The following is a 19436-nucleotide window of genomic DNA, read 5'->3' as shown; positions in this document are numbered from 1 at the left end:
TAAACCCTGTGTATGATGGAAACCACTTTAAGTCAGAGGGTGCGGCAGGGATCCATGCAGGTGGACCCTTAAGCTCCCTTGTAGAATTCAATGGAACTCTGCATGGATATAAGGACCAATGCCAGATTGCAGCTCTCTCCTTCCTTCTTCAAGCAAGTATGCACCATATCTTTGATGAAGTGCAACTTTTGGATGGCGCAACTAGCAATGTAACTTGATTCTTGGATCATCAAGTAGTGAGACTGGTTAAAGACATAGCAGGAAAAATGTTTACTTTCACTTTTTTCTGAAGGAACTAGATGGGTGGAGGGTTGATTCTCATTACGAAGGATTTGTTGGGGATAAAAAAATGCAACTCTAAGATGTTCACTTCAAATAAATCATTTAAGGGGAAAAATACAACTAGGGAATAGTTCAAGTATAAATGAAATGAACTGAATACAAGAACAATATGAGGTCTGAGAATCCCAAGTGACAGGGTAAAGAGACAATCACTTTCACATGTCAAGAGAAACCAGAAAATGAAACAGTTCTCAACAGAGAGATGAGAATATAACAAACCTTTCAGGAAAATGGAGGTTTGAATGGGGAAAAAGTCAATGGTGGTGAAAAAAATTGCACTCAAGAGGAGCGAAAAACACACATTTCACAGGCCTACTCTTTAAACATGAGCTGATTTGTTAGTTTAAAAAAATAAACCCTTTGGCACTACGGCAATGGTTTTGATCTAACTTCTTGAGTTTAAAAAAAAAGGGTTACGATCATCTTTATAAGGAAAGCATTTGGGATTAAATTTCTATCCTTCTCCCATAAATCCTAAAGTTTTCATGTGAGGGAAAGTCATGTGGCCTACTATTCTCCAAAATGGAATATGAAATTCCCATATATAGTATATAATATTCTGAAAAGTTCAGTTCTGGGAATTCCAGAATCCCCCAAGTGCAGTCACTCCTGTTTTCTTATTATCTATCATCAGATATTGAATGGTGTTTGTTGGAATGTGGATAGATGAATTTTAAGGACAGGTCCATCACTTGAAATACACACGCTAATATCGCATGTCCTTTCACTGTGGAACAGCTGCTTCTTTGTGCTCATTTCAATTGGTAGTAAGCATCAGTACTGAATGCAGGCCAACTGGCTAAAATGTCCTCACTTCCTATTTACAGACAGGGTAGATACCCTTTGTGTCTAGGCACATCTGGGTCTCTCATAACTTTGAAAAATGAACAAACAAACAGACCTACTTAGTAAAATTTGTACTAGTTAATTTGATACAGTTGTTTGTTGGATAAAAGTAAATCTATGTATAATTTAAATTTTGTTAACTATTTTTAATAAACATGCAGAATCCCAACAGAGTGAATGCTCACATGACCAAACATCCAGGTCCTTTGCATTCATTTCCTAAGCATGCAATGTTCTGCCATTTTTTTGTTTATTCAGAATGAGGGGCTGGAAACTCACCAACACGAACCTCCCCAAAGAAGATACTTCGGAGAGAGAAGCTTTACAACAACATTCTCCACAAAGCAATGAGGGAGGTTCTGTAAAGGGACTCAAGTGAACCACATAAGTTCTTGGAAACTGTAGATTTGCAGATCAATCTAAAAAACTGTGACCCACAGAAGGATAAGTGTTTCTCTGGCAAAGTCAGGCCTAAGTCCACTCCATGTCCTAAATTCTCAGTCTGCATGCTGGGAGACCAGCAACATTGTGATGAGGCCAAAGCAGTCAACATACCTCACACAAACACAGAGGCTCTGAAGAAACTCAACAAGAAAAAGAAGCTAGTGAAAAAGCTGGCTAAAAAAATACAATGCCTTCCTGGCTTCAGAATCACTGATCTAACAGATTCCTTGTATCCTAGGTCCAGGTCTGAACAAAACTGGACTCTCTCCTCATTCACATTGAGAACATGGTGGCCAAGGTCAATGAAGTTGTGTCTACTATCAAATTTCAAATGAAAAAGGTCCTCTGTCTGGCTGTGGCTATCCAACATGTGAAAACGACTGAGGACTAGCTAGTCTACAACATTCAATGGTCATTGACTTCCTGGTGTTCCTGCTGAACAACAACTGGCAGAACAGGCACCATGGGGAAATCACAGCACCTCTCCTAAACTGGCAGTAATAAATGGGTTCAGAGCACTCAAAACAAAAACTAACAACAATGAAACCAAAACACCAAAAAACAAAAACAAAACAAAAAAACAAAACCAAAAAAGGATATCAAAGAACTGTCCCAAGTGTACATAAAGAATATTTATGAGAAAAATATGAGTAGTTTGTGAGTAGTTTCTGTGACAAAGTCAGGCTGGATGACTGTAAGAGTGTGCTAGAAGGCAGATACATTAGCCCCAGAATGTTAAAGGTCCTCTTCCCTACTAACTGAGGAGTTACCTCAGGTCAATGAGGGACACCTGATTCCAAGTAAGGGCTGCCTGAGGCCTTTAAAAACCCCTCCTCTGGTGAGAGAAAGGAGGAAGAGAGAGAGAAGCTGCTGCCAGGCTAGTGGCAGTAGGGAAATAAGCCTCTCCAGGGTGAAAGGCTGTGCTCCTTCCCATAGGGGAAAGAGCCAAACCTGAGTGCCTGCCAGGGGAAGGACTGACACCCCAGAGCAACCAACAGGACGACACCCTGCACCAGTGAGGAGGCAGCGAAAGGTACCAATCCTGGGGTTTTTTTGTTTGTTTATGAGACTGTTTCCTTTTTGTTTGGTGGAGGATCACCCCTTAGGACAACCCTCAGGCATACCCTGAAAATATGACCAAGGGAGCACCGAAGGGGGAAGGCAACCCCTGCCTGAATGGGGCTGATTACCCCAGGCCCACCATCGCCAGAGGGGGGAAGTGCTAAGTGTGGCGAGACGAAGAAGGTGCCCTGCCACACTTCCTTGCTGTTATGAATCATACTATTAGGCATAAGGGAACCAAGGCAAGAATCTTACGTGGTATACTGGAAAAACTCAAAACATAAATCTGCTTGTATGCTTCATCATAGATTATATATTCACAACACTATCAGGAATATAAGGTTATTTTCATTAATCATAACTTGCTAAATGATCATTGACTTAAAAGGGGGGAATGCGATGTCATATCAGAAAAGCAATAACCATCTAATTAAATGAAAACTGCTTTACTCTGAAGCCTATAATAAACATTTTTAAAATAACTATCAAACAAACAGATTAAGAGATTTTTCAGAGCAGCTGGGTTCTGATGACTGATTCTAAAAATAATGTATGTGATTCCAATATTATGTTAATTTAAAAGCATCCTTGAACTGCATAGTCAGTGGTTCACCATGTACCATTTGTTTCCATCTGGTCATCAAAATTAAGGAAAAATACTGGTTTTTAAAACCTCAAAACAGAGCATCAGCTATCTTTTATGTCACAACACGAGTGCTTTACTGCCCATTTGGTGTTGAAAAAACCACCCATCAAATTCACTTGAGTTCATCATGTTTAAATAATCAACATATCATCCTACCATTTTGCGTGAGTTTAGTGGAGCAGAGAAAAGACGTAATCCAGAAAGACTCTTTAGTGGTTTTTATTGCTTGGTGGTTATTCCCTAGGAGAATTCCCTTTGAAAAGGGGAGTTTGAGGTAGCGACTAGAATCCTGAAGGTTTGTGTTTTCTTCACACTGTGAAAACAACCAAGTTAAAATCATTGCAATGAATAAAAACAAAGGATTCATCTTGTTCAAATGGTGGTAGCTCTGTTGAAGTCAATGGAGCTATGACAATTTTCACCAGTGGGGGCTCTCACCCAAACTGCATTGCAACAAGCCAAATCTGTTAGAAACAGTATGTTTTTTGTTTCAAAAAATGTACATGTAAAACATTGCATTGTCTTTGTTGCTGACTGCTTTATTTTACATACATAGCCTACAATCTTTAATCAAGCACCTCTCAAAACACACAACTTAAAATAATGCACGTACAAATCATTGAATAAATTATGAAGCAAGCAGACATGTCTCTTAAAGATGTTTAAACATTTATAAGAACAGCACAAATGTCCAAAGATTAGATTTGCATTATAAACGCACAGAGAAACAGCAGAAAAACTGAGCACCTGATGTTTTAAACCACCCTATTTCAAAAATATACTGAAATATCTAGTATGTTATCGGTACTAGAGTCTAACACAACAAAAAGTTTTTACAAGTCTTATTAATTCTTTGTCTTCTCTCCAGCAGAGTCTGTCTCTGGCCTTCTCAGCCACTGACTGGCTCCAGAGCAGATTCAACTATTGACAAGATGAGTCTGCCTGTTGCATAATTTAAAATGACTAGCGTTTTCAAATAGCAAAGTTAGAAATAATTTTAAGCTTGCATCTCAGCATAACAAGAACGTTTGCCTATACAAGAGCTTTCATGGGTAGCTCTTGTTATAGATGGGAAAATCCTCATTCGATCTGTGGGTTTAGATAGTACCCAAACATCTGGTGTAAAACACTAATCATTCTGCACAGTTTTTTGACTAGAGCAGCACCTACACATTGCAAGTTGTTTTATTTATTAGGTGTATATCAAATTCCATCTCAACACAGATACAGCTTCTTGCATGCACATTTGAATGAAATTTTTTTTAACAGACCTCACATAGCAGATCTGCTGCAGAATAGCTGGCCCTGGGAGGGGTCAACCTGGTCAAATATATTCCAAGAGTGGCTATCATTTTTACATTGTGAAAATTTTTAGCTTTATTAGGGTTACCATATGTCCAGATTTTCCCAGACATGTCCGGCTTTTTGGTCCTCAAATCCCCATCTGGGAGGAATTTCCAAAAAGCCAAACATGTCCGGGAAAATAGGGAGGCATGGTAAGGGGACCACGAGTGCAAGTGGCTGCAGCAAAGCCAAAACTAACAACTCCCCCGATCTGCCGGGGCACGGAGGTGGCGGCAGCATCCGAGCGCGCAGCTGCCTCCTCCCCGGGCTCCAACTTTCCCGGCTCCCGACGCTCTCCACCGCGGCGGGGGCCGAAGCAACTTCCCCAACGCAGCAGCAGCCGGAGCCCGGGGGGCGGGAGGGGGAATGCGGGGTGCTCAGGGGAGGGGGCGGAGTTGGGGTGGGGACTTTGGGGAAGGGGTTGGAATGGGGGTGGGGAAGGGGTGGAGTTGGGGCAGGGCCAGGGGCGGGGAAGGGGCAGAGTTGGGCTGGGGGTTGGGAAGGGGCGGAGTTGGGGCGGGGCCGGGGGCCCCATGGAGTGTCCTCTTTTTTCACTGTTTAAATATGGCAACCCTAGGTTTATGGAATTCTTTATGCAACTGAGGTTTTATTTAAATCTACATTCTGAGGTACTGTGACTTTACAGTACGTGCTGCATTGAAATACATAACTAGGTTGAACTGCAATTATAAACAGAGAACATAAGCTCAACAGAATGTTGAGAGGACATTTTAACAATAAGACTATCATTCATTTGCTAACAGTTCAGTCTTCCCTTGTTTAACGCCTCTGGGCATTTGGAGTACTTTTCAGAGGAATCATCACAGAATGATTTCTGACTGAAATTACCTTGTGCACAATGAGTTCATGAGTGCCATCTGGCAATGTCCTCCCATTTTCCTGCATCAGGGGCACGAAAGAAAAGCCAAACAACTTCTTCTCACCCTTTTCTTTTGCTGAAAACATATATAAATAAAAACACTCACATTCTGGACTTAGATTTATAATGTATGTCGTAGCGTTTTTCTTTACTGCACTGTTAGCTTGAGGTATAACCTGAGTTTTGCCCCACCCCAACTCCTGTCCACACACAAAAATCTCTAGCTTGAGTTAAGTGGTTCTTTAAACTCCAGCTAGCTGGCCAGTCAGGATTAAGGGGGACGCGGTGTTGAGGATTGAGTGCTGCTGACACTCTGCTAATAGTGCTATAGGGATGCAGCAGCTCCAGTTAGGACAACTCATCAACTGCTAATCCAATCACTCTGTGTAGCTTCTGTGTTGTTTCCCAGTATGGTTGTTCTCACTTGAGCTAGGCTAGTCCCAGTGGAGTAACTTGAGTGCATTTATGCTAACCGTTGCAGGGAAGAAAAGCCCTTAGACAAAGCAACTGAAAATAATCCAACATGTGAATGTGTATATTTGGCATCCATTTACATCTAGTTAGCACCAGCACACCTTATGTCTCTTTTCATGTTTGTTTATGAAGTAAATCCCCTTCCTAAGGTTATGAGTGCGTTGTTTTTCTGTGAATTGATGCCAAATTCCCAAAAGTTACTAAGGGCTAATCTACACTGGCAACGCTAAAGCGCTGCCGTGGGAGCGCTTTAACGTGCCGTGTGTGGTCGCGGCGCAGCGCTGGGAGAGAGCTCTCCCAGTGTTCTAAAAAACCCACCTCAATGAGGGGCGCAGCTCCCAGCGCTGGTGCACTATCTATACTGGTGCTTTACAGCGTTGAAACTTGCTGCCCTCAGAGGGGTGTTTTTTCACACCCCTGAGCGAGAAAGTTGCAGTGCTGTAAATTGCCAGTGTAGACAAGCCCTTAGATACCTCAAAGAGGATTTCCTTGCAATATCCATTTGTGGTTTCCTTTGAGGACATGTGATGAACTTGTAATTTCTTTGATGCAATGTATTTACTGCAGATGGGCCCAATTCAAAACCTTGGACCCAACATCCTAAAGTTCAAGGGAAGTTGAGATCCACACCTGAGCTTTGCAGCTCAAAGTATTTGCAACTGTGTGTGTGCCTTGTGTTTTAGCCCTGGTGAGTGTTTTTTTTTTTTATTACTAATGTTACATCAAAACCAGAAAGTCAGAAAATGTCCACTTCCAATAACAACATTATCCTGGCTACACTACACATATATGCAATACTTTCTGTTACTGGGTTAGACTGCTACATGTGTAAGTGAACAGATATCACTGTGCAATTAGCCAAGTTAATTCTGGGATTGGATTTTGCATTTCCTGAATTTGTGTTCAAATTTGCACCCTTCATGTTGCATTTTCCCATTTAATAAAATTAGGTCAGTTTCTCAAGGTATTACATTTTTTTTTCCTATTTCACCAAAGCAGAAGGCAAAACCTGAAAAGCGCCGTCATGAAACTTTATAGGTAAAGAATATTTACCTGCTGTTTAGATGTTATGAAATTCAATACGCTTAATGCAACTGTAACACAAAGCACTGCAATAAATCATGAACAACGCTTACTAGAACAATGCCGAAATTCAAAGCGGATGTGTGCTCCCCTGAATTTATCCACAGGAATAGGAAGTTTCAGCAGCTCAGCCCATCTGGGACTGTTGTTGTGATAAAGCACAAAGGAATGGAACTTGCTAGCTGGCGGCTCTCCAGAGCCAAAGGAGATAAAATCCTAATGAAGAAAACAACTGGGTTAAAGGTTTAAAGATGGATTAACTATAAAGTGATGTGAGATCAGCCCTGAAATTGGTGTTCTCCAGGCTCCAAGATCTTTGGGATAATCTAAAATAAACTTGTTCTCTCTTGTAATAGTGTGCCCCCGAATGCGTGGGGAATGCAATTGTGTATTCTCTGAAGGTGGTTAAGAACACAATTTAGATTGCCTTGTGGTCTATGGATTCCTCTCTGTAGGGTAGCAGGTGGGCAGGCTGATTTGTATTGTTTCAGTCTCTGGGCTGTCTGCCCACTTCCTATAGGTAATATAAATTACCATCAGTAAGCTGGAACACACTCTTCATCCTTTGCACCCATGACCCTATGACTTTTTTATACCTAATATGGGCCATTTGTTTTGGAAGTTTCTTCACTTTGAAGTTTCCGGTTATCTATCATTACATGTAGGACATAAGTGGTGCTTGCTAGCATGCTAAGGGCAAGAGCTGGCCTTCAAATCTGGAGAAGGGAAGGAATATTTGCCCCATTCTTGTGTGACAAGATGATGGTGATTTTGGATTTCCTCTAGAGCAGCTAGCAGGTACCATAGCTGAGGGCTCTGCAAATGTCTGAGCTTCACCTAGTATTATTACAGGAGGGTGAGGTTTAGCTTTATTCGTTTTGTCCCAACTTTACAACTGGCAAGAGTCCATTCTGATTTGGTGCATTAGCAGGGTCACACCTCACAATAAACCTGACTATAGGTGGAAGTGGGTGGGAGGATATGCACTGATGTGGTATGAGTGTGTAAATGGGAGCCAGATTTAATACTGTACAGAGATTTAGCACATTCCATGTGTGGCCTCTCGTTCTCCTCTCAGGACTTTGGTCTGTTTGGTCAAACATTAAAGTGACTCAACACATGTAGAACTGACAGGCTACGATTTAAATGGAACAGGACAAAACAGGACGGATAACGATTGGGAGTCTTGATTGATAATGGAAGTGCTCAATAAAAGCTGCAGGCTGAGGCATTGCCATCTCTGCCTTGTGTCTTAATCCAAGTCCTACTGGGAGCAATAAAGACACTATCAGACTGCATTTTGTATTCATCACAAAAAAAGGTAATTTTCAAAGAAATGTACCTGGAATTGTAAGTGAAAATATTGGGAAGTCAAGGACACTTGTGTACATATGAATATTTTAGACAGGTGGTACTTAAGGTTCCATTCGAGTAAAGAACTTAGGCAAATGCTCAACTTTAAGCATATAAGCATTTCCACTTAACTGAAATATTCATATGCTTAAAATATAAGCACATGGTGCTCTGCTAGATCTGTGCCTATGCTACAAATTCAGGAAAGTATTTAAACACATGCTTCATTATAAGCATGTGCAGAAGGCCTATTGACTGAAATGGGAATTAAGCATGCACTTTAAATATCCACTTAAATACTTTCCTGAAGAGGGATACTTTCCTGTATTTGCACTTTGGAGTGTAAAATCAATTGTGCCTTAAAGAGAGTGTAGAAATAAGTGGGTGGGTCTGGGAATGGCCCATTTATTTAAATAGGCAAGTCTATTTTCAATATAATTAAGTGCATTAATTATTCTCTTAAATTAATGGGTTAATTTCCACATTGTAATAATTATGAATTAATTAAAATAACTTCATTTGCTAATCTTTGTTGCCTTTTCTCTTAACATCAAATAACTGAGGGATATATTTGAATGTGAACATATTTATTAGAGGTTTTCATTTTTATTTTTAAAAACGTTCCTCAATATTAAAGTATTGCAACATTAAAAGTTAGCTACCACAAAAATATCCAGAAAACCTATGACCAAACAAACAACAAAAATATACACAAAAATGGAAGACAGTGTAAGTAGTTTGCAAAAACATATTAGCTATCACTGATTGACTAAACTACAGTAGTTGGGGTAGCAAGTAGCTTATTCTAAGGAGAGAGAATTCCGAATTTAATTTATATCTCACAGTACAAGTGAAAATATTTGCTCTAAGGCCAGTTATTACATATCTTTTGCTAATATGCAGTTTAGCAATATGGTCTGTTAATAGGACATTCAGGTAAAGGTTAATATGACAAATCATAATATCTGTCAGGAAATAAAAAAGGATTTTGAGAAAAAAACATTGTTAGTTTAAATTTACAATAATTGCTCAGCATCAACACTAAACACAAGCCTTCACTCTCTCTATTATTGTTCTTCACAGTTAGTGTCAAAGTAGTACCTTTAAAACTTGGCCACCACTGTCCACAATGTGCATCATCACTTCCACGTTTCTGGCCACACTTTTTCCTCCTTTTTCAAATTCTCCTCTTTCTATAGTGATGTATAAATCATTCCTCATTTCGCCTATAGAAAGGAAACATAAAACCCAACAGTATAAGGGGCAATGCAAACTACATCAATACAGCCTGAATTTTGCAGGAAGAAAGTAGAGAGGCAAATTCCATATGAGAATGCTAAATCCCTTTTAAGTGTATGTTTCAAAGTAAAAGCCAGTCTGGCTTTGGCTCTCTCTAGGGATGAGATTAATTAGAGCTGTTTAGGAGCAAAAGGACAGAACTCCCAGTGAAACTGTGTCAACAATGAAGGGCCACAACCGTGACTTTAGGAACTTCCTCTTCACATCTCACCTCTAGGTTCGGTAGAAGTCAAATTGAGGCTACACCCCTATAGCAAGTGGAGGCCAAACTGTAGAATAAAGTTAGATATGTTCCATAATTTAAATATCTCCCCTCAAGTAGTACAGTAAATTGTCTATCGGGGTTTAGTGAACATCAGGCACAATACTTTTGTGGGTCAGTTTATTTAAAGTTTACTCTAATCTGGCCAGTTCACCACAACTGGTAGATCATCCAAAAAGAGGTTGTTCTATAAGAAAAATAAGAGCTCTCACTGTGGTGACATGAAACATACAGAAACTAACGGACAGAGATAATACATCAAGACCTGAAAGATGTACAGCACTGATTGTAAGGTAACTTGCTAGATACCGCATCAATGTAGTTACCTTCAGCAAAACCAGATTTGCAGATGAAGGTTACAAAAAGGAATTAGGAGGTGGCTATACCTTCTTTTGGAAAGGGAAAACAACAGAGGAAAACAGAATTTATGGCATTAGTTTTGCCATTAAAAACAGTTTCCTGAAATCAGTGAAAGACTTATCTAGGGGCAAAAATGAACACCTAATGACTCTATGAATTCCCTTAGAAATTCATGCTTTGTGATTCTTATCGGTGCTTATGTTCCAACCATGAAGAGTACGGAAGAACTAAAAGAATAGTTCTATTCTGATTTGGATGACAATCAAATCTACACCGAGTGAAGACAAACTCATACCTTAGGGAGACTTTACTTCCAGAGCTGGAAAAGACAGTGCGGACTTCAACTGGTCTAATCAAGAATTATGGTATCAGCAACTGTCTCCTCCTACTCAAGAAGTGTGCTGAACATGAGCTTGTTATTATCAACACAATCTTTAGGCAAGCCGACAAATATAAAACTTCATGGATGCATCTGAGATCAAAGCACTAGCACCTGATTGACTACGTCATTATACAGCAAAGAGACATTAGGGACATCAAGATTAGCAAATTGTTGGACTGATCACAGGATGACCAGAGCCATTTTCATTTTACATGTGGTATTCCACTCAATGTCAGTGCCGAACAGATCAAACTAAAATTGAACATAGCAAACTTGAAATGTCCATTTCATCAAGAAAAACTGAGAGAAAACAGAGGAAAAAAATTGATAGCATTACATCACCCAAAAAACACTCTCAAAAAGTGGTATATACTGAAATCAGCCACCCTCCAAGCAACAGAAGAAACTCTAGGCAAAAATCAAAGATGGCACCAGGATTGTTTTGATGAAAATTATGAAGAAATCAAAAAGATCCTCAAGGAAAAAAATGATGCATTTATGGCTTGGCAAAACGATAAAGAATCAACATCAAAACAAAGATAAATTCAAGTACCTGCAAGCCAAGGCTCAAAAACGGCTTTGTGTTCTACAGGATAACTGGTGGGAAAAGAAAGCCGAAGAAATACAGCATTATGCCAATAGTAACAACACAAAGTTGTTTTAACTCGCTGAAGGCCATTTATGGCCCATTGAAATCAGGTCCAGCTCCACTAAAGAGTTCAGATGGATCTACCTTAATCAAGGACAAGACAGACAACTCCAAAAGATGTGTGCCACTTTACTGAGTTACTCAACCTTCCCTCTACTGTTAACTCATAGTTGCCAGAGGAACTAACACAGCACCCCATACATGAAGAAATTGTGAAGCTACCTCCCGCTGAAGAAGTGCAAAAAAGCTGTGAACAAATGAAGACAGGTAAATCACCAGGGAAAGACAGAACAGCAGTTGAAATAATTAAACTTGAAGGTCTCCAAACTGTCAACTATCTATATGAAATTATTAAGGATATTTGGGAAACTGAGAAAATTCCTCAGGATTTCAAAAGATGCAATCATAGTTATACTATACAAAAATAAAGGCAATAAATCTGATTGTGGCAACTATCAGGTTATCTACCCTGCTATCAGGGCTCTACTATCAGGGCTTCCCTGCTATCGAGGCTCCTCCTTGGCTTTACTGTTACCAGCAAAGTAGATCTTGACGTTGAGCTCACTAGTAGAATCGGCAAAGTAGCCAGGAACTTTGGTCTTTTCCAAGACAGAACCTGGAACAGTAACAAATTGTCAACTAAAGTAAAAATCCATATTTATGAGACATGAGGCTTATGCACTCTTCTACGTAGCTCAGAAACATGGATGACTTATGCCAAACATACCAAAAGACTAAACAGTTTTCATATCAGATGCTTGTGAAAAATTCTTCTTCTAAGATAGCAAGACAGCGTGATAAATGTGGAAGTGTTAAATCGTGCTGGTACGTCATTCATAGGAATGTTGATGCAGTAAGAAAAGACTCAGGTGGCTTGGACACGTCAAGCAAATGCCAGATTACAGGATCCTGAAGATTGTGCTATACTCTGAAGTTCGCAAAGAGTCTAGAAAGAGAGGCAGACCACTGCGCAGATTTCAGGATGCTTGCAAAGATGATTTAGTATCCTTTGGAACGTCTGTGGATGATTGGGAAAGGAGTGCAGAACACAGCTCTGGTTGGTGGAGTCAGCTTGTAGATGGAGCAAGGCATTGTGAGGCGGACTGGATCATGCTTTGTCATGACCAGCATCAGAGGAGGAAAGAATCTGCTGCTCGGACTCAGAGCATTGCAGTGCATGGGTGTGCCCTACCTATGGATGGGACTGTAACTGATGCATCAGACTCAGAAGCGAAAGAACTCATCAGCGTGTACACCATGCTCTGTAAAGATAGCGTGCGCCATTCTTCTGTCAACAGGGTGGTAAGATCCTTGCTTGTACTTTGTGCATTGGCTTGTTGAAACAGTATCAGAGAAACTTCTATCAGAGACCCAATGTAAATTTAGATCAGGTCCAAGCACCACACTTTTTTTTTGAGAGAGGGACCGATTCAGTAAAATTGCATTGAACGAAACAAAGGCTGTCTTCATTAATCTAAAAAAAGCATTCAACACTGTCAGCACAAATGGTCTCTGGAAAATTCTAGAGATATTTGACTGACCCACCAAATATGCTAATATCCTATATCAATTCCACAAAGACACAACTGATCAAGTTCTCTCAGATGGTGGTCTCGCTAAACCATCCCCCATATCTAAACAGTTTGCACTCCCCATCAGCCTGGGGAAAAAATGAACTCTTCCAAGCAGCCTCTTCAGTCACTACCACTGCTCCAAATATCACCATTCATGGTACAAAACTATAGAATGGCTTGGCAGTATCATCTAACGTTATAGTTCTCTGTATCAAGAAATGTCAAACAGAAAGCCAGGCTTTCAGAAAACTTTGGCACAAGATACTCAACCAGCATACCATCAGTCTTAGCAAAACTGATCCTGTACAATGCAGCAGTGATACGGGTGTGAAACTTGGAGAGTTTACCACAGAAACATCAAGCAACTTGGAAAATTTCACATGCATTGTCTTTACTTTGCTGGCAAGACAAAGTGTCAAAAATTCACATCCTTGCAAGAGCTAAACAATAAGTACTGAGGCAGTCATTTACTGAAGCTCAGCTTATATGGACGGTATGACGGGGTCCCCATGGTGCACCCTGGACAGTGGGACCACTAAGTCCTCTGTCCCACCACCCTGGGGTATATCCCTCTCACGCTGTGATGCTGTGTCAAGCCACAAACACTGACAGGCACTGCACTTACACAGACATCCACAGGCAGGGACACACCCAACTGAGTTACATGAATGATCTCTCAGCCACTCATGAACCATCAACAGAGAGGCTCCAGCCAATTCCCCGCAACTCCCCAGCTTTGCACCCGAGAGCTGTACTGTCTTGCACTGGTCAGACGACTGGCTAGTGTAAGTTCATTACCCAGTCTGTCCCTCCCTCTATGTGGAGAGGGCACATACTAGGCTTGGTAAACTGAGCTGAGATTTCCCAAGCCCTTCAACCAAAACACACTGTTTTATATAAAATATAAAACAGATTTATTAACTACAGAAAGATAGGTTTTACGTGATAAGTAGCAAGCGTAGAGATCAAAAGTTGGTTACTTAAGAAATAAAAGTAAATTCGCAGTCTGAGTTCTACAAATGAAATAGGATTTGAATCAAGCAGTGTCTCACCCTGACAGATGATACAGCCAGATCTTTAATACACAGGCTGGAACTGCCTTTCAGCCCAGGACCACCCTCGGCCAGTTCAAGGTCTTTGTTCTCCAGACGTTTCTTCCAAGTGTTGAAGGGCGGAGGGGGACAGGACAAGTGATTATATCACTTCCCCTCTTTTATAGCTTTTAACTTGGGAATCAGACAGTCCCCATTGCCTACAGGTTCTCTCTAAGAAGTCTTCTAGGACGGCCATTGGGAGGGTGGATTCTCTTTAATTGGCTATCAGAGCATCTGGCTACGCCATTGTTGTACCTGAAAGGCTGGTTTTGGGTGTTCCCAGCCTCACAACATATTTCAGTAACACAACAAAACTTCATAACTTCACATACGAGGATAGTACACACAATCCAATGGATCAAGACTTAATACCTCACAAGGCATACTTTGTACAAAACATATCATAATTACATGACAGTGGTGAATATGGGGGTTCCAGGATGCTACTCTGAGGTAGAGTGTCACAGACAGGTCATGTTATCATAATGGGTGATGACAGACTCCCCAAAAAGTCCTCTATGGTGAGCTGAAACTCAGAAAGAGCAGGAAGGGTGATCATTGTAAACACTTCAAAAATACCATTAAGTTGAATGTCAACTCTTGTGGCATAAATATGGATAACTTCGAAGATACAGCCAAGGACAGACCTGAACGGAGAGCAACTATGCATAAAGGTTGTATATACTTCAAAAAAGACAGATGCAAAAAACTGACCGAAAATAGGACCAAGAGTCATGCCAAGTCTTCAGTGGGAGCCTACACATTCCTATATGACATCTGTTCATGACCTTGCTGTACTATGGGGCTATATGACAAAGCCATATGTATATACTTTTTAAAAAATAATCAAGGATGCCCATGGGTGTTCTTTTTATTGTAGAATCATAAATATTCAAATAAATATTTTATAAATAATGACAATGATGACACATCATTACAAAAGTTCATCTTAAGATTCAATCAACTTAAACTTTGCCAGATAGAATCATATTGTGTCACTTTTCCCTGCATACATTCTACTTCATGCGACTAATGATTTTCAAGTAGCAGAAATGCGGACACTGCAATAAGAGTGAGTGTTTTCACATTAGTCAGCTGATACATGTGAGATTGTTAATAAAATCATCCCACCAAAACATAATCCAAACTATGGCCCTATGAACAAAAGGTACAGAATTTTTTTTTGCTGCACGACCAATTTCCTTTTAGCTCTTTAGGACTACGCCATAACAAAGATGAGCATGGGGTCTAAATTATGTTATTCAAGTGGCAAGCAAACTAGGAATATTAACATCTTGCTATTTCTGGATTTTACAGAAACTTTGTCTACTTTTAAAAAACAGTTTATAATAAAATTTTCTAGAAATGATAACACAGGATGCTAACTAACAGAAATGTGTGACATGTGGAGTCCTATGTGGGACATGTTTACTCTAGTATTGGTTCTAGTCTCTCACTTTGAAGAGCTTTAAATTCAGAGAAATTGTTAAGAAATGCATCTTTTTTAATTAAAAAGATGATTTGTAAGAGGAATACTTTTGGCATGGAAGTGGGAGCTATGGATACATCTCCTTCAAAGATAAACTTGAATTCTAGATGTATCTGCTGTAAATTCAGCTGTTCCGCTTCATAAGGAGTTGTGCATATTTTGTACGTGGTCTCCATATAAAAACATACCACCAAGTTCCAGAAATATTAGGTCCTAATGAATCTGTAACTCAGTTGAAACCACAGAATTTCTCCTGATTCTATTTTTTTAAACTGTGCAGACGTTTGATGCAAAACAAGATAGTAGTTCTGGCATGCTCAAAAGCTTTACAAACCTTTATGAAGCTTTCAATGCCAAGGTCCAAGTTTCAGTTTTTTAACAAAATGCCAAACCAAGTCATTTTTTGTTGCCCACGGAGCTCTAATTGCAGGGAAGAAGGGACAAAAGAGGAGGATATGCCCTTCATAACATCAACGTGCTATCAGCGGAATGAGCCACAGCAGACTTTAGTGGGGCAGAAGGGTGTATAATTTAGACTATACACTTCCTGATCTAAATTCACTCCGGAAACTCTACCCTGTTTTTGACATCTCAGATAAACCAAGTCATCTGGGTCGCCTTACTGGAGAAAACATGGAATTTTTTCAGTATTATCTAACAGTAATTAAAACAATGAAGAGCATACGTCTCTCACGCTATAGGAGGAACAATGTGGCTTTATAGGGTAAAAGATGAGTAGAAAAGCAAGGGGAAATGATTGAGTCACACAGGAAGATGAATCATGTAGAATGGATGCTATACTTAAATACCCATATAAAGCAAATACACTCAATGTCAGGCAGATTAAACAACAAGAGGTTAGTCACAAGGCCAATATCAAATCTGAAGTACTATAATGCAACACTTTTGATGCTTTTATTGCATCATAGCCCATTTTATTTATATTAAATACCTTTAGACGATACAGTTAGTTCAGCAAAACACATATACATGCTGTAGATGTAACAGAACTGGGATGCTACAGAACTTGAAGCCAACCTCTCAAGAAATCTTTAGCATTTTCTATATATGTCTATATATTATACACAAAAAATAGGTTAAAAGAATGTTAAAATTGTAAAGTCAAGCACTCCTAAATTAGTAAATGTTAGATTTAAAGTTATGTGTGCAGACTTAATTTGGCTCCCTTGTGCATATGTGTTATCCTACAGTTTTAATTACATGACACCATGCTATTTTTTCCACAGGACCATTGCCTCATTCAGTGCACAGAGCGGATGGTCCTTTGGGGACAAATCAGGGCTGTGTAATAAGGAAGGCAGCTGAAATCAGGAGCAGTAATTGCAGAGATGAAGCACGATCAGTACAAATGGAATCTTCAGAAAATTTAGCTGCCAAACTAATAAGTATATGAGCATATGGGTCTTGTTTGTTTTTAATATGGGCAAAGAATGTATTTCCGCCCATCTCATTTCTGAAATTTCTGAATCCCTTGGGTGAAGCATTTATTTATTTATTTTTTAAAAAGAGTCATCCTGAGGCAGACACCTAGCACGGTAAATTAAAGCCCAAGACGTTAAGTTTTCACAAAATTATAAGAATCTGAAATCAAGATCTTCTAATGGGTAGTGTCAGACAACTTTAAGTATAGATGGCACTACCAGCTCTACCTATTATAGACATATTGGGTATAAAAAATACAAACACAGATGTGACTTGTGCATCTCCTCAAAAACTGTGTGTGTATAGATAGCATTTGCCAGTTATCACAAACTCCAGTGGATTACAGCTGGTATTATAATGTTCCACCATTAAGGGCTCTTGATGTAGGAGGAACTCTGTAGAAAGGGGTGGGTATAAATCAGGTATATATCAACAAGGTCACTAATGAAGCTAATAATGACCAGAGTCTGATAACCAGCCACACAGCTATAGCAGGGCTAAGAGCTGCTTCTCTGTGTGGATGTGGAATCATGAGATGAGAGTCAACAGAAGCTGTGGCAGACAGTTTTGGCTTGAGAGTCTGTCAGTCCTTGTAAAAGACAGAGGCAATATGGTCGTTTCTTGGACAGGACCTCAGTGCAAGGCCTGAGGTTTCTGCTAAAGGGAGTTTGCTGTTTGTTACCATTGCTGTTTCAGAAAACAAACAGATTACACAAAGAAAGCACCCTGACTCTGTCACCAAACAGGTGACTGGTCTGCATGGTCCTGAAAATCTGGCACCACTTGGCCAAAAGGTAACGGTATATTTTTTCTTTTCTTCTACGTAAGATCGGCCATACTGGGTGGGAGCAAAGGTTAATCTAGCCCAGTATCCTGTCTTCTAACAGTGGCCAATGCCAGGTGCTTCAGAGGAAATGAGCAGAACCGCTAATCATCAAATGATCCATCCCCTGTTGCCCATTCCCAGCTTCTGGCAAACAGACGCCATTAATGGACCTATCCTCCATGAATTTATCTAGTTCTTCTTTGAACCCTGCTACAGTCTTGGCCTTCACATCATCTTCTGGCAAAGAATTCCACAGGTTGACTGTGTGTTGTGTGAAGAAATAGTTAAATATATTTTTAAAACCAAACCAAAACCGAAACATTAAAAAAACGGTTATCTACCTTTTTGTAACTGTTGTTCTTCAAGATGTTGGCTAGTCTTTATTCCATTCTATTTCTAGGTGTATACAAACCCACGTATACAGTCGTCTGAGATTTTTACCTTAGCAATATCTGTAAGGTCAGCTATAGCGCCCCCTTGAGTGCCATGCTCATGTGTATATTAGGCGCTGCCAACTCTATGCTCTCTCAGTTCCTTCTTGCCCGCAACTCCAAAAGAGGAGGGCGGGTAATGGAATGGACATGAGCAACACATCTTGAAGAACAACAGTTACCTACCTTTTTGTAACTGTTTTTTCTTCTTCGAGTGCTTGCTCATGTCAATTCCATTCTAGGTGACTCACAAGCAGTATCCTTGGAAGTGGGCTTGGAGTTCACAGTCTAGCGGCTTACAGTACTGCTCTACCGAAGCCAGCATTCTCCCAGGCCTGCTGGGTAAGTGTGTAAAGGGACGTAAATGTGTGGATGGATGACCAGGTGGCTGCCCTACAGCTGCCCTGTATAGGCACCTGGGTAGGAAAGCTGCCGAAGAGGCTTGTGCCCTGGTTGAATGGGCAGTTACAATCGCCAAAGGAGGCACCTTTACTGATCATAGCAGAAGTGAATGCAGGCAGTGATCCAAGAAGAAATCCTTTCAGCGGACACCGGACGACCTTTCATCCTATTGGCCACTGCAACAAACAATTGCGTCGACTTGCAGAATGGTCTATTCAATGTAGAAGGCTAGTGCCTTCCTGATGTCTAGGGAATGCAATCTATGCTCCTCCTCCGACTAATGTGGCTTTGGGAAAAAAGACAGGCAAGTAAATGTCCTGGCCCGTATGAAATTGCGAGACCTCCGTGGGCAGGAAACCCGGATGGAAGACCATATAGGGTAGTTCCAAGGCAAGCGCCCTAATCTCAGAGACCCAGCAGGCGGATGTTAGGAACGCAACCTTCCAGGAAAAGAGAAGGAGAGAGCAGGAAGCCAGAGGCTCGAAGGGGGGTCCCGTGAGCCATGACAACACAAGATTCAGGTCCCATGGTGGAACGGGGTCTCTAACATGTGGATAGAGGCGCTTGAGTCCCTCTAGGAACCAGGCAGTCATGTCCTGGGTGAAAATCGACCTACCATCGAGCAGCAGATGGAAGGCCGAAATAGCAGCCAAGTGGACCTTGATAGATGAAAGGGTCACCGACGGAGACAGAGCTTCAAAGGGAACCCCCTCCAACATCGATGCAGGATTCCGCCACCATTTGAGTGATG

The 19436-nt window shown here is 40.6% G+C and overlaps 1 protein-coding gene and 1 pseudogene across 1 annotated transcript in view; one reads left to right on the top strand and one right to left on the bottom strand.

Moving 5' to 3' along the window:
* The window catches only part of DOCK4 (dedicator of cytokinesis 4), a 391670-nt gene that overhangs the window by 132798 nt on the left and 239436 nt on the right, over positions 1-19436 (bottom strand). Inside the window, exons 14-17 of the mRNA XM_024200912.2 lie at positions 9576-9700; positions 7175-7337; positions 5534-5640; positions 3497-3653 (exon numbers count right to left, since the gene is read on the bottom strand). Coding sequence (XP_024056680.1) covers positions 3497-3653; positions 5534-5640; positions 7175-7337; positions 9576-9700 — 552 coding nt within the window. The remainder of the gene's footprint in view (positions 1-3496; positions 3654-5533; positions 5641-7174; positions 7338-9575; positions 9701-19436) is intronic.
* LOC112107240 lies at positions 159-2071 on the top strand (annotated as a pseudogene).

This window comes from Terrapene carolina, unplaced genomic scaffold (assembly GCF_002925995.2).
Source record: "Terrapene carolina triunguis isolate 2854851 unplaced genomic scaffold, T_m_triunguis-2.0 Scaffold68, whole genome shotgun sequence".
Taxonomy (NCBI): domain Eukaryota; kingdom Metazoa; phylum Chordata; order Testudines; family Emydidae; genus Terrapene; species Terrapene triunguis.
This window is presented reverse-complemented; position numbering and strand designations above follow the sequence as displayed.